The sequence below is a fragment of the Oncorhynchus tshawytscha genome, linkage group LG10, assembly GCF_018296145.1.
Source record: "Oncorhynchus tshawytscha isolate Ot180627B linkage group LG10, Otsh_v2.0, whole genome shotgun sequence".
NCBI classification, from domain to species: domain Eukaryota; kingdom Metazoa; phylum Chordata; class Actinopteri; order Salmoniformes; family Salmonidae; genus Oncorhynchus; species Oncorhynchus tshawytscha.
This window is the reverse complement of record NC_056438.1, coordinates 41,160,482-41,175,099: the sequence shown is the minus strand read 5'-3', so window position 1 is coordinate 41,175,099 and position 14,618 is coordinate 41,160,482. Positions and strand designations below refer to the sequence as shown.

Sequence of the window (14,618 nt, the reverse complement as noted above, 5' to 3'; positions counted from 1 at the left end):
CACTAACAGCAACAATTCTTGGAACAATTTAATTTCCTTTTTGATATGTTGCTAGTCTATCAGCATGTCCAATACCTGCTCTGAATTATGTTTAATCTAAAAAGATGTGAACTTTACAGGTCCCAAATCTGTGGCAAAGCACTGGAGATGACGATGGCCGTCAAAACCTCTCCTTTAGACTTGTCCCAGATCTGTTTTCTCTATTTAGCCAAATACTATGGTTGTCAAACATGACAACATATTTGGCAACATGTCAAGACAATGACCATAGGAGTTGGCAAGACTGCACAAAGCGATCTGCCACCAGGCTACCTCTAGACATCACTGAGGAGAATTGTTATTGTGATGATCATAAGTAATGACTGTTATTTACTGTCCTGTCGGTAGAATAAATGGTCTCCCAATACCCATTCAGATAAGGGCCGTGATTGTATTATTTGTTGTGTAGAAACAGCAGCACTCTCTTGAAATGCTTTTGGGAAGTTGTGTATCATAGACTCTTTTACCTTTTTAACTGAAAAGCTCCGGAACAGATAATCCAAGTTGGAGAGGGTCATGACATCACATTGCGTTATTCTAGCGGTTGCTAGGAGATTCCTTTTTGTCCATCACACAGTCCGCTATCTTAGCTTACCTGCCTGTTGACGGGCTGACTGTAGTTCGTCGCTAATGCTGCATACATTATTGCATGCACCACCAGCACTGAGAGGAGACAGTAAGAGTTTAAGCCCTTGATTAACTGACTGGTAATTCCTTGGCTTCAGCTTAATTAGGGGCAGTAATGTGTTACAGTAATAACTTTTTACTCTAACGAATAATATAACTGATTACTGTTCCAATTTGATTAATAATATTACACTTACTGATCAAAGATGGGCTGATGTTACTTCATTACTTGTATTATTCCTTTCCTATTGCTGTTATTGATCCAAATAAATATTTATGGTGATTATTAGTCCCTCTATTGGCGCAATATTTTAAAAAATCCTCCCTACCTCAGATTCAAACTGTTTTCGTCCTGAGTCTGACATCCTCTCACCAAGTTGTTGTTTACTCACCCACGCACTACGACTAAATGCTTTAGTGAGAGATATGAGAAATGGCAGAAGTGTCTAAAACATTGAATTTCTTAGCGTGGAAGTACTCCTATTACTTTAATTTGGTAGGATGAAAAAATGACAAGAATATAACCTTTTAATCTAAATTGTGCCCAATCGAGAAACAACTCTCCACTGCCAGAAACACAAGTTCCAGTCTCTTGAAGAACATGCAATAGCGACACTTCAAGACTAAACTTGCGGTGTTGGTGTATAGGCCTACGTAATGTAACGTTGAGTGAGGGCGCGCAACGTTTAAGGGTGTAACACAAAAGTAATATAACGAGTAATTTTCCCAGTGAGTAATAAGTAAATTAATGTTGTTACTGTTGAAAGAAGTAGCGCGTAATGGGTAATATAACTTTTTTTGAGAGATGACCCTGATTACGGATGTTATGCATCGAAATGTTTGCTCAACATATCTCTCTAGAATGGTAGACTGACATGAAACAAAAGATGTATCTGTCTCAGCAGACTGTATTCTCAAATCAGTTACGGTGCTTGGCTATCCCGTTTGGTTGGTATTCTCTTTACAGGTTGAGTCTACTTAATACACTGTGTGGACATATAAACATGCACCCTCACCTACATGTGAAACATTCAAACCAATGAGCTGACTGAAAGAGTATTATCTTGCCTACTTATGTTTTGAATAGTTTCCCTCAACTATGATGATTAGATTAGTTTATTAGTCACATACACAGGGTCGCAGATGTAATCGCAGGGTACAGTGAAGTTGTTATGCTCCGAGCTCCAACAGTGCAGGTCAAAAAGAGGTGAATGGTACAACAATATGAATAATATTTACAGCTGTAACAGTAATAAATGTCCATTGGGTTGTGGGGCCAGGGTAAATGGTAATGGCTGCGGAAGGGGATTGAATATCCATAGGGGGAGTAGCATGGGGGGTAAAGTTAGCTGCCTAGTTGCTGTTCAGCAGCCTGATAATCTGGGTGTATGGGTGTAGAAGCTATTGGTCAGTCTGACAGTTTTTGCCATGATACGCCTATACTGCCTGCATGTGAGTGATGGAGAGAGAATAGGCCGTGGCTCAGGTGGCCGAGGTCCTTGATGAGCTTCTTGGCCTTACTGCGACATCTGGTGCTTTAGGTATTCTGGAGGGCAGGTACTTTCGGCAGAGCATACCACCCTCTGTAGAGCCTTGCGGCCATCAGAGGTGGAGTTGCCGTACCAGACCGGGATGCAGCCCGACAGTATGCTCTCGATGGTGCTTCTGTAGAACAATTTATTCAGCCTGAGGTTAGAGTCGCCGCTGTGCCTTCGCCATGCTGTCTGTGTGGTTTAACCATTTAAGGTCATCGGAGATGTGTACGCCTAGGAACTTGTTTTTGACCGTCGCCACGGTGGTCCTGTTGATGAGGATTGGGGCATCCCCAACTTCGTTCCTCCTGAAGTCCACAATCAGCTCCTTTGTTTTGCTGACGTTGAGGGAGAGGCTGTTTACCTGCAACCACCCCTACCACCTCTGTAGACTGTCTAGTCATTGTTGGAAATCGGGCCTACTGTGTTGTCAGCAAACTTGGAGTTGGAACTGTGTGAGGGAATGTAGTTGTGGGTATACATGGAGTACAGGAGGGGACTGAGGACGCAACCTTGTGGAGCCCCCGTGTTGAGGATCAGTGTGGAGGATGTAATGTTGCCTACTTTCACCACCTGGGGGCAGCCTGTCAGGAAGTTGAGGACCCAGTAGTATAGGGAGGAGTTCACTCCCAGGGTCGTGAGCGTTGTGATGAGCTTAGAAGGCACTGGTATTGAAGGTCAAGCTGTAGTCTGAACAGTATCCACATATATGCATTCCTGTTGTCCAGGTGGGTGAGGGTACTGCAATAGCGATTGCTTCGTACGTGGATCTGTTAGGGCGGAAGGCAAATTGGAGAGGGTCGAGTGTCAGGGATGGAGGTGGTGATGTGGTCTTTGAGAAGCCTCTCAAAGCACTTAATGATAACGGAAGTGAGTGCAACGGGTCGGCAGTCTTTCGGTTCAGTTACTTTCCTTTTCTTGGGCACAGTGATGTTAGTGGATATCTTGAAGCAGGTGGGGATAACAGCCTGAGCTAATGAGATTGAACATTTCTGGAGGACGCTGCTAGAGATACTGTCTTGGCCTGCAGCATTGAAAGGGTTAACACACTTAAATGACTTGCATACGTCCTCCCTGTAGATCGTAAGCGCACAGTCCTCATTGTTGTGTACATATTTTGTTCCCATCCTCTATAAATGTTAGTGAGCTGTGAGCTTTTGCTACCCAACCTTTTTCTACGATGTCAACCATCTTCATCCATTTTGCTCACACCAATAGTTTTTCTGTCCCACAGTCATGTATTTGTAGTGAGGAAGTCAAGTCTGGGGCTATTTTCAAGCCTTGTGCATTCTTGGTGCATTCTCTAGCAAAACATTTTAGCTGTATATTGATTGCCATTTATCCATGTATTATCAATCCACTCTACATGGATAATTGAAACGTACAGTGCATTCAGAAAGTATTCAGACCCCTTGACTTCCATATTTTTTTTAACGTTATTCTAAAATGGATTAAATATATCTATTTTCTCAACTATCTACACACACTACCCCATAATGATAAAGCGAAAACAGTTTTTAGATGCCTCATTTACATAAGTATTCAGACCCTTTGCTATGAGACTCGAAATTGAGCTCAGGTGCATCCTGTTTCCATTGATCATCCTTGATGGTTCTACAAATTGATTGGAGTCCACCTGTGGTACATTCAATTGATTGCATATGATTTGGAAAGGCACACACCTGTCTATATAAGGTCCCACAGTTGACAGTGCATGTCCAAGCAAAAACCAAGCCATGAGGTCGAAGGAATTGTCTGTAGAGCTCAGACAGGATTGTGTCGAGGCACAGATCTGGGAAAGTGTACCAAAACATGTCTGCAGCATTGCAGGTCCCCAAGAACAGTGTCCTCCCTCATTCTTAAATGGAAGAAGTTTGGAACCATCAAGACTCTTCCTCGGCCAAACTGAGCAATCGGGGGAGAAGGGCCTTGGTCAGGGAGGTGACCAAGAACCTGATAATCACTCTGACAGAGCTCCTCTTTGGTGATGGGAGAACCTTCCAGAAGGACAACCATCTCTGCAGCAATCCACCAATCAGGCCTTTATGATAGTGGCCTGACAGAAGCCACTCCTCAGGAAAAGGCCTATGACAGCCCGCTTGGAGTTTGTCAAAAGCCAACCATGAGAAACAAGATTCTCTGGTCTGATGAAACCAAGATTGAACTCTTTTATCTGAATGCCAAGCGTCACGTCTGGAGGAAACATGGCACCATCCCTACGGTGAAGCATGGTGGTGGCAGCATCATGCTGTGGGGATGTTTTTCAGCGTCAGGGACAGGGAGACTAGTCAGGATCGAGGCAAAGATGAATGGATTAAAGTACAGAGATCCTTGATGAAAACCTGCTCCAGAGCACTCAGGACCTCAGACTAGGACGAAGGTTCACCTTCCAACAGGACAACAACCCTAAGCACACAGCCAAGACATCGCAGGAGTGTTTTTGGGACAAGTCTCTGAATGTCATTGAGTGACCCAGCCAAAGCCCGGACTTGAACCCAATCGAACATCTCTGGAGAGACCTGAAAATAGCTTTGCAGCAACGCTCCCCATCCAACCTGACAGAGCTTGGCAGAGAAGAAAGAGAGAAACTCCCGAAATACAGGTGTGCCAAGCTTGTAGCGTCGTACCCAAGACGACTCTAGACTAATCGTTGTCAAAGGTGCTTCAACAAAGTACTTAAGGGTCTGAATACTTATGTAAATATGTTTCAGCTTTTTATAAAATTGCTATAAATTTGAATTGTCCGTAGATTGATTAAAAAATATATTTATAATCAATTTTAGAATAAAGCTATAATTTAACAAAATGTGTAAAAATTCAAGGGGTCTGAATACTTTCTGAATGCACTGTAGTATTTAAACTACAGACTAAACTGTTGAACGCAATTGGATATTTTGGACTGTACTAATTTGCAGCTTCTGTTAATCTCACTGTCAAGCCTATATAACATTGCGCTTTGACCTCATTAACGTCTTTTAATAGCTACGATGCCCACAATGATTGAACATCAGGCTTTGCATTGACCAATATTACTGATCTGCCTCAAAGGTTGACCTCACTGGTCGGCCTTATAAGCTCACCTAACTGATCAGCCTCAGGTTATCGATTGCACTCACATGCTTGCCATCCTCATCTGATACCTACAATGGGCATTTGTTATGTATATTGTCTAACATCCATTTACTCTGCTCTACCCTGCCCCTCCAGAAATACAGGCACCACGATGAGGACACATTCCCCCAGGAGCAGAGCTCCCCCCAGCTCACTGATGAGGTCCCTGGCCCCGAGCTGGTCCAGGTGGCCGAGAAGAACCTTTCCCAGATTGAGAATGTCCACGGCTACGTGGGCCACGCGCACATCTCACCCATGAAGGTAGGATGGACACCTTCACACGGCGGACACACACACACACTTTACCACACTTGTTTATTTATTTTGCATTCACATTCACAAACAATTTCATATACATTAAATGCATTTTCATACAAAAGTAGGGTGGGAGAGAATTTTATCATATCATATGTTGCCCATATTGCCCTCATTCGCTTCATTGTGAAACTGTGTACAAGAATCACAATCACACATGGTGCCTTGCAAAAGTATTTAGTCCCTTGGATTTCATCACATTTTGTGTTCCGAAGTGGAATTAAAATGTATTTAATTGTAATTTTTTTGTCAACAATCTACACAAAACTGTCAGTGGAAGAAAAATGCAAATATTTTTTAAAGATTAAGACTAATTAAATAACTAAAATAGTAATTGCATAAGTATAGCTCTCTGAGTCAGTACATGTTAGAAACACCTTTTGACATTGATTACAGCTGTGAGTCTTCTTGGGTATGTCTAATGGCACAACACTTCACTACCTGTGTAATGAGGGAGAGCTCGGTTTGTTTGGGAAAGTTTGGAAAGTCTATTGAAAAACTTTAGTTACTTTGATCAGTTGCTGGAACCGCTACTATCTGTACAGTGGTTCCTCTTTGAAAAGTTGCGAGTTTATACCTTGGGACTTAAGAGGTACCCCTTGTCATGGCTTGTCAGTCCACCTGGCCGTGCTGCTGCTCCAGTTTCAACTGACCTGAGCCCTAGGACCATGCCCCAGGACTACCTGACATGATGACTCCTTGCTGTCCTCAGTCCACCTGACTGTGCTGCTGCTCCAGTTTCAACTCTTCTGCCCTATTATTATTCGACCATGCTGGTCATTTATGAACATCTTGGCCATGTTCTGTTATAATCTCCACCCGGCACAGCCAGAAGAGTACTGGCCACCCCACATAGCCTGGTTTCTTCCTAGGTTTTGGCCTTTCTAGGGAGTTTTTCCTAGCCACCGTGCTTCTACACCCTGCATTGCTTGCTGTTTGGGGTTTTAGGCTAGGTTTCTGTACAGCACTTTGAGATATCAGCTGATGTACGAAGGGCTATATAAATAAATTTGATTTGATTTGATGGCTTCACTGCTCCAGACCACCACTAGGGGGAGTTAGAGCACTCATTATGCATTTGGGTCCCAAGGTTTTTATGACCAATCAGTGGTTCCAATGATGAATTTGTTGCGAGCCACCTCTCCCTGGTGACTTTCTTCAGCTAAGATGGCTGATAAAACATTACGGGGAGGCAAATGTAAGTAGTTATAACATAACGAGTCAAGCAAAAAAAATAAAAAATTGAGAGGAATATGACAGACAAATATTAGTGCATATTTTTTGGTCATAAATTTAATTGACAGAAATTGCTATTTTGCTTGTTTTCCCCTGTCATATCCAATGCCAGGTGTATCAAACTCCACTCTGTGAATGATGCTGTATCTGCATGTATATATTACAATTATACACTTCAACAGTGTTTACCATTCCTTCTCTTGGGAAATCAATGATTACACATTGTAACTATGCAATAGACTAGAAACATGATTTAGTAATTCATATTTACAGAATAAAAAAACGTATATCCTGCCAGCACGCCCACAAGTGTGCTGATTGACGCGTGGAAGGGAGCGAAGTATGAGAGAGTCTGGATTGTTACTCCTATTTGCTCTGAGACCTGCATAATAATTTAATGAAACAAGCAGGGAGCAGGTTACGAACCCTGTGCCCAAATGTATTAATTGGGGTTGGAACCGATTGTGGCTGAAAACACTATCTATTGGAATCTTTAACATGTGGAAAGGGGGAAGAGGTATTATTAGTTTTTCACAAGCATAGCAGGATGGGCTACTAGCAAAACAATAGACTATTCAACCTTTAGTGAAGAACTAATAGCCGAGCTAGGTGTGAAACCCCCCTCCAACTTGCAACAAATCATTTGTATCCATCTTTCCACATGTATCTACCTACACACAGTTAATGTTCTGAAAAAAATTATATAAGTTTACATACACCTTAGCCAAATACATTTAAACTCAGTTTTTCACAATTCCTGACATTCAACCCTAGTAAAAATTCCCTGTCTTAGGTCAGTTAGGATCACCACTATATTTTAAGAATGTGAAATGTCAGAATAATATAGAATTATTTATTTCAGCCTTTTTTCATTCATCACATTCCCAGTGGGTCAGAAGTTTACATACACGCAATTAGTATTTGGTAGCATTGCCTTGAAATGGTTTAACTTGGGTCAAATGTTTTGGGTAGCCTTCCACAAGCTTCCCACAATAAGTTGGGTGAATTTTGGCCCATTCCTCCTGTCAGAGCTGGTGTAACTGAGCCAGGTCTGTAGGCCTCCTTGCTCGCACATGCTTTTTCAGTTCTGCCCACAATTTTTCTATAGGATTGAGGTCAGGGCTTTGTGATGGCCACTCCAAGACTTTGTTGTCCTTAAAGCCATTTTGCCACAACTTTGGAAGTGTGCTTGGGGTCATTGTCCATTTGGAAGACCCATTTGCGACCAAGCATTAACTTCCTGACTGATGTTTTGAGATGTTGCTTCAATATATCCACATAATATTTGTTCTTCATGAAGCTATCTATTTTGTGAAGTTCACCAGTCCCTCTTGCAGCAAAGCAAACAACATGATGCTGCCATCCCTGTGCTTTACGATTGGGATGGTGTTCTTCGGCTTGCAAGCCGACACCCTTTTCCTCCAAACATAACGATGGTCATTATTGCCAAACAGTTCTATTTATGTTTCATCAGACCAGAGGACAATTCTCTAAAAAGTATGATGGTTGTCCCCATGTGCAGTTGCAAACCGTAGTCTGGCTTTTTTAATCTCGGTTTTGTAGCATTGGCTTCTTCCTTTGCTGAGTGGCCTTTCAGCTAATGTCAATAAAGGACTCATTTTACAGTGGATATATATACTTTTGTACCGGTTTCCTCCAGCATCTTCACAAGGTCCTTTGCTGCTGTTCTGGGATTGATTTGCACTTTTCGCACCAAAGCACGTTCATCTCTAGGAGACAGAACGCTTCTCCTTCCTGAGCGGTATGACGGCTGCGTGGTCCCATGGTGTTTATACTTGCATACTATTGTTTGTACAGATGAATGTGGTACATTCTCAGGCGTTTGGAAATTGCTCCCAAGGATGAACCAGACTTGTGGAGCCCTACAATTTTTTTTCTGGGGTCTTGGCTGATTTCTTTTGATTTTCCCATGATGTCAAGCAAAGAGGCACTGAGTTTGAAGGTAGGCCTTGTCATACATACACAGGTACACCTCCAATTGACTCAAATGATGTCAATTAGCCTATCAGAAGCTTCTAAATCTATGACATAATTTTCTGGAATTTTCCAAGTTTAACGGCACAGTCAACTTAGTGTATGTACACTTCTGACCCACTAGAATTGTGATACTGTGAAATAATCTGTCTGTTAACAATTGCTGGAAACATTACTTGTCATGCACCAAGTAGATGTTCTAACCGACTTACCAAAACTATAGTTTGTGAACAAGAAATTTGTGTTGTGATTGAAAAATGAGTTTTTATGTATGTAAACTTCTGACTTCAACTGTATATCTATGGTTCAAATTCAGGATGTATCACATCCGACCGTGATTGGGAGTGCCATAGGGCGGCGCACAATTGGCCCAGCGGGTTTGGCCGGGTTAGACCTTCATTAGCCGGGGTAGGCTGGTGCTGAAAATATTGCCAGCTTGTAATGCAAGTGTTGCACACCAGCAGATGGAGATAACCTACACCAGTCGAGCAATTCATTTCAACAATCAACCTCATTTTAATTTGACTTTACAATGAGGGCTTAATTGGAGTCTATTTCTTCTGAGCCTAGACCTATATAAAATAACTGTGTATATACACACTGCTCAACTAAATAAAGGGAACACTAAAATAACGCATCCTAGATCTGAATGAATGAAATATTCTTAAATACTTTTTTCTTTACATATTTGAATGTGCTGACACCAAAATCACACAAAAATGATCAATGGAAATCAAATGTATCAACCCATGGAGGTCTGGATTTGGAGTCACACTCAAAATTGAAGTGGAAAACCCCACTACAGGCTGATCCTACTTTGATGTAATGTCCTTAAAACAAGTCAAAATGATGCTCCGTAGTGTGTGTGGCCTCCACGTGCCTGTATGGCCTCCCTACAATGCCTGGGCATGCTCCTGATGAGGTGGCGGATGGTCTCCTGAGGGATCTCCGCCCAGACCTGGACTAAAGCATCCGCCAACTCCTGGACAGTCTGTGGTGCGACGTGGCTTTGGTGGATGGAGCGAGACATGATGTCCCAGATGTGCTCAATTGGAATCAGGTCTGGGGAACGGGCGGGCCAGTCCATAGCATCAATGCCTTCCTCTTGCAGGAACTGCTGACACACTGCAGCCACATGAGGTCTAGCATTGTCTTGACACAGACGCAGCAAACCTTCTTGCCACAGCTCGCATTGATGTTCCATCCTGGATGAGCTGCACTACCTGAGCCACTTCTGTGGGTTGTAGAACCCCGTCTCATGCTACCACTAGAGTGAATGCACCGCCAGCATTCAAAAGTGACCAAAACATCAGCCAGGAAGCATAGGAACTGAGAAGTGGTCTGTAGTCCCCACCTGCAGAACCACTTGCTAATGTGTCTTGCTAATTGCCTATAATTTCCACCTGTTGTCTATTCCATTTGCACAACAGCATGTGAACTTTATTGTCAATCAGTGTTGCTTCCTAAGTGGACAGTTTGATTTCACAGAAGTGTGATTGACTTGGAGTTACATTGTGTTTAAGTGTTCTCATTATTTTTTTGTGCAGTATATATACACACACGGGACACGATAAGACGAGGACAAAGGACGTCTGACTGCTGTGCCATCTTGGTATTTGATGTTCAGAATCAGAATGTACAGAAATGCGGATGTTTATATAAACTACATTTTAGTCGCACTTCCACTCAGCTCCACGACCACAGGTAAAACCTGAATCCCAAAAAACATTTCCACTGCATTTCAGCCCTGCCACAAAAGGACCAGCTGACATCATGTCAGTGACTCTTTAACACAGGTGTGAGTGTTGACGAGGACAAGGCTGGAGATCATTCTGTCATGCGGATTAAGTTCGAATAACAGACTGGAAGCTTCAAAAGGAGGGTGGTGCTTGGAATCATTGTTCTTCCTCTGTCAACCATGGTTACCTGCAAGGAAACACTTGCCGCCATCATTGCTTTGCACAAAAAGGGCTTCACAGGCAAAGATATTGCTGCCAGTAAGATTGCACCTAAATCAACCATTTATCGGATCATCAAGAAATTCAAAGAGAGCGTATCAGGGCGCCCAAGAAAGTCCAGCAAGCGCCAGGACCGTCTCCTAAAGTTGATTCAGCTGTGGGATCGGGACACCACCAGTACAGAGCTTGCTCAGGAATGGCAGCAGGCAGGTGTGAGTACATCTGCACGCACAATGAGGCGAAGACCTTTGGAAGATGGCCTGGTGTCAAGAAGGGCAGCAAAGAAGCCACTTCTCTCCAGGAAAAACATCAGGGACAGACTGATATTCTGCAAAAGGTACAAGGATTGGACTGCTGGGGATTGGGGTAAAGTCATTTTCTTTGATGAATCCCCTTTCCGATTGTTTGGGGCATCCGGAAAAAGCTTGTCCGGAGAAGACAAGGTGAGCGCTACCATCAGTCCTGTGTCATGCCAACAGTGTAAAGCATCCTGAGGCCAATTGAGTGGGCTCTCACACAATTTTAAGAACACAGCCATGAATAAAGAATGGTACCAACATATCCTCTGAGAGCGACTTCTTCTCCCAACCATCCAGGAACAGTTAGGTGACGAACAATGCCTTTTCCAGCATGAGCACCTTGCCTTAAGGCAAAAGTGATAACTAAGTGGCTTGGGGAACAAAACATAAATATTTTGGGTCCATGGCCAGGAAACATCCCAGGACCTTAATCCCATTGAGAACTTGTGGTCAATCCTCAAGAGGCAGGTGGACAAACAAAATCCCACAAATTCTGACAAACTCCAAGCCTTGATTATGAAATAATGGGCTGCCATCAGTGTGGCCCAGAAGTTAATTGACAGCATGCCAGAGCGGATTGCAGAGGTTTTGAGAGAGAAGGGTAAATACTATTGACTCTTTGCATCAACTTCATGTAATTGTCAATAAAAGCCTTTGATACTTGTGAAATTCTTGTAATTATACTTCAGTATTCCATAGTAACATTTGACATCTACATGTAGAGACGAACAAAAATATTTTTAGATATACTGTAGGCCTACCGAAGTTGTTGTAGGGCTTTTATTTTACTACATATTGGTCTACTTACTCTGCTGGCGTCTTGACCCAGTGTATGCCGTCATTTGCAACGCAAACCCGGGCGGCAGTGTGTTTTGGGTTATTGTCTGCCTGGGCTTGCAGGACGCAAAGTTCTTTGTTTGTCAGATGAATCATTGGGTCAAAACTACAGAACAGTACAAAACAAGCGAATGAACACACGTGGTTAATGTTCTGATAATATTTATTTTTATATATATAATTTCTTACCGAGCCTTTCCATAAGTCCACGCAAGTTTCATCAACTGTCTTCTTACTGTAATTAGAATGATGTTGATGTCATGCCGTGATGCCAGTTGATTACAGATTGCCTTAGCTGATCGCTCGTTATCTTCATTCATCAGGGAGTCGATGGCTTGAATAGTCTCGATTGAAATGAAATACAATGTGAAAATGTGCAGCATAAGGTAAAGACGAGCAGTCGATTTATTTAAGCATTTTTAGTATTATTAGGCCTACAATTAAAGTATCGTAGCCTACTGTACCTGTTCATCTTCCTGGTCTTTCGAGTTCGGCGTAAAACAGGCATCTGAGGATAGTGTTTGCGAATAGCACTGTCCGCGACACAAATCCCCAAGTCTACCAGTTTAAAAAAAAATGTCTACAGTAGATTTTCCGTTCCTCCTGAAAGCACTAATCTGCTCACTTAAATGAATAGAGATCCTGGTCACGGTGCTACAGTATAATCAAAGTGAGGACAATCTGCAATCTGCTGTATACTTATAGCTTATTGTAACCTGAAAGTCACGCCTTTCCTCACCCCGCCCAAAACACCACCCTTCACACAGTTACCATTAAAAAAACGAGCTGTTAAAATAAAAATAAAAAAATCACATTACGACCAAAGAGAACAGACACAATGGACGTTGTTTTCATCAAGCCAGCTTCTTTCTATGGTGCTATCCGTTCCAAGGTTAGAACTGTAACCACCAGAGGACTTGAAAATGAGCTGGAGCTGAGAGGATCACCAAAACTGAAGGTATTTTGGTGTCATAGCATTTTATATAGAAAAAGAAAAGGTATATAGCCAATCAATGTGTAGGCATACTGTAAAATAAAATTGATAATTGTGTACTAAAAACCTGACTGTTTTTGCAGAACTGGTTACCAATGTAATTAGAAGAGTACAAATAATTGTTTTGTTATACCTGTGGTATATGGTCTAACATACTACTGATATCAGCCAATCAGCATTCAGGGCTCGAACCATCCACCTTATAATTACAAATAATTTGTATACTGCAAATTAACTACAAGAACCCCAAACAGATATGTTTGACTAAAACAGTCATTTTAAACCTAGCTTACATTTGTATACGACCACATCTCTTTTATGCGTGGGAATACTTGGGAACAGATTTCTAAAATTCAAATTACTACGAGCTCATTTCCACAATGGAAAAATAAATACAAAACGCGCATGCCAAATTTGTCATGCGTGTCACCAGTTGAGGAACCCTGCCGTATGTGATGTAAACAGAGATCTACTTTCTTGGGGACCTGAGTTGACTGGTTTTCATCAAGCTGTCTGCTCAAGAGAAAGCTTTTCACTGTAACCGGTGCCTGTAATTGGATTCAGATTATTAATCAACCTACCAGGGTGTTTACAAACACTACAAGAAGATGATCATCCACATGATCACAATATAGTGGCTTTATCCAGGAAAGCCGAAGTTCCACAAGCTGGCCTAAAATAGTATATAAGAGCTCATACAAAAGATTTTGCTGTGATTGATGTGGATTATGTTACAAATATTTGTTGGTTTGTGGTTAAGCAGCACTTGATGAATTTATGAAATTGCTTCTTCCAATTACTGATAAACATGCACCTGTTAACTGATTGACTTTGGTCTGCAGCATTTTGAGTATAACCTTGTTACTTTGAGTAACGTTCAACAAAACTGCCTGAATGTTATCAGGCTGAGCGCACCTGTTTGTACATAACACGTCAGATTTATCTAGTTTGGTGTGGACATCGTATTTAGTTTTGCCTATATAGAGTTATTCCTGTAGCATATGATTTTGTTCCTGTAGAAGATGATTTTGTTGAAGATTTTGTGCTTGTTCATCGTCACATGTTTTTGAAATTACATTTAATTGTTCAGTTTTCAACCGCAGTTCCATAGCTAGCAGAATTTTTCCCTTTTCTGCATTTGTCATTGGTTTCCCGGTTCTCTCCACCTGTCCCTTTATGTCTACTGTTACCTGCTTGTGCTTCAGCTGTGAACTGCGGTATTAGACTGATGCCCATTTCGGATGGCAAGACATCAGGGCTAGATTGGAGAGAACCTTTACGAGGTGGTTGATTTTGGAGAGCGTTGTTTGGTCTGTGATAGGACGTTTTTTTTCACACATAGCTCGGCTATTAGGCTGTTCTTTAGTGAAGGTTGAATAGTCTATTGTTCAGCTATTAGCCCCCCCCCCCAACTTGCAACAAATGGTTGTTACTCCTATCACGTTCCTCGCACTTTTCCACGCGTCATTCTCCGCCTGAGTGGCTTGCTTTTGCGTCTGCTGGCAGGATATAGCAGCACCTTCGGTTGTGCGTCAAGAATTCTGCGTAGCAAGTTTGTATGAAGGTCTGGTTATTCACAGGCAAATTGTTATATGCTATGGAGGTACATTTGTGTCTTGTTGAGAGCAAAACTTTTTTATTTTCCATCCAAAAAATTGTTCTGAAAGCAAAAACG

General features: G+C 42.1%; 1 protein-coding gene across 25 annotated transcripts in view; it reads left to right on the top strand.

Annotated features, from left to right (window-relative positions):
• dlg1b (discs large MAGUK scaffold protein 1b) overlaps window positions 1–14,618 on the top strand; it is a 266,351-nt gene that overhangs the window by 72,212 nt on the left and 179,521 nt on the right. For all 25 annotated transcript variants that reach the window (XM_024435208.2, XM_042328550.1, XM_024435214.1 and 22 more), the window contains one exon: window positions 5,406–5,570. In XM_024435208.2, coding sequence (XP_024290976.1) covers window positions 5,406–5,570 — 165 coding nt within the window. The remainder of the gene's footprint in view (window positions 1–5,405; window positions 5,571–14,618) is intronic.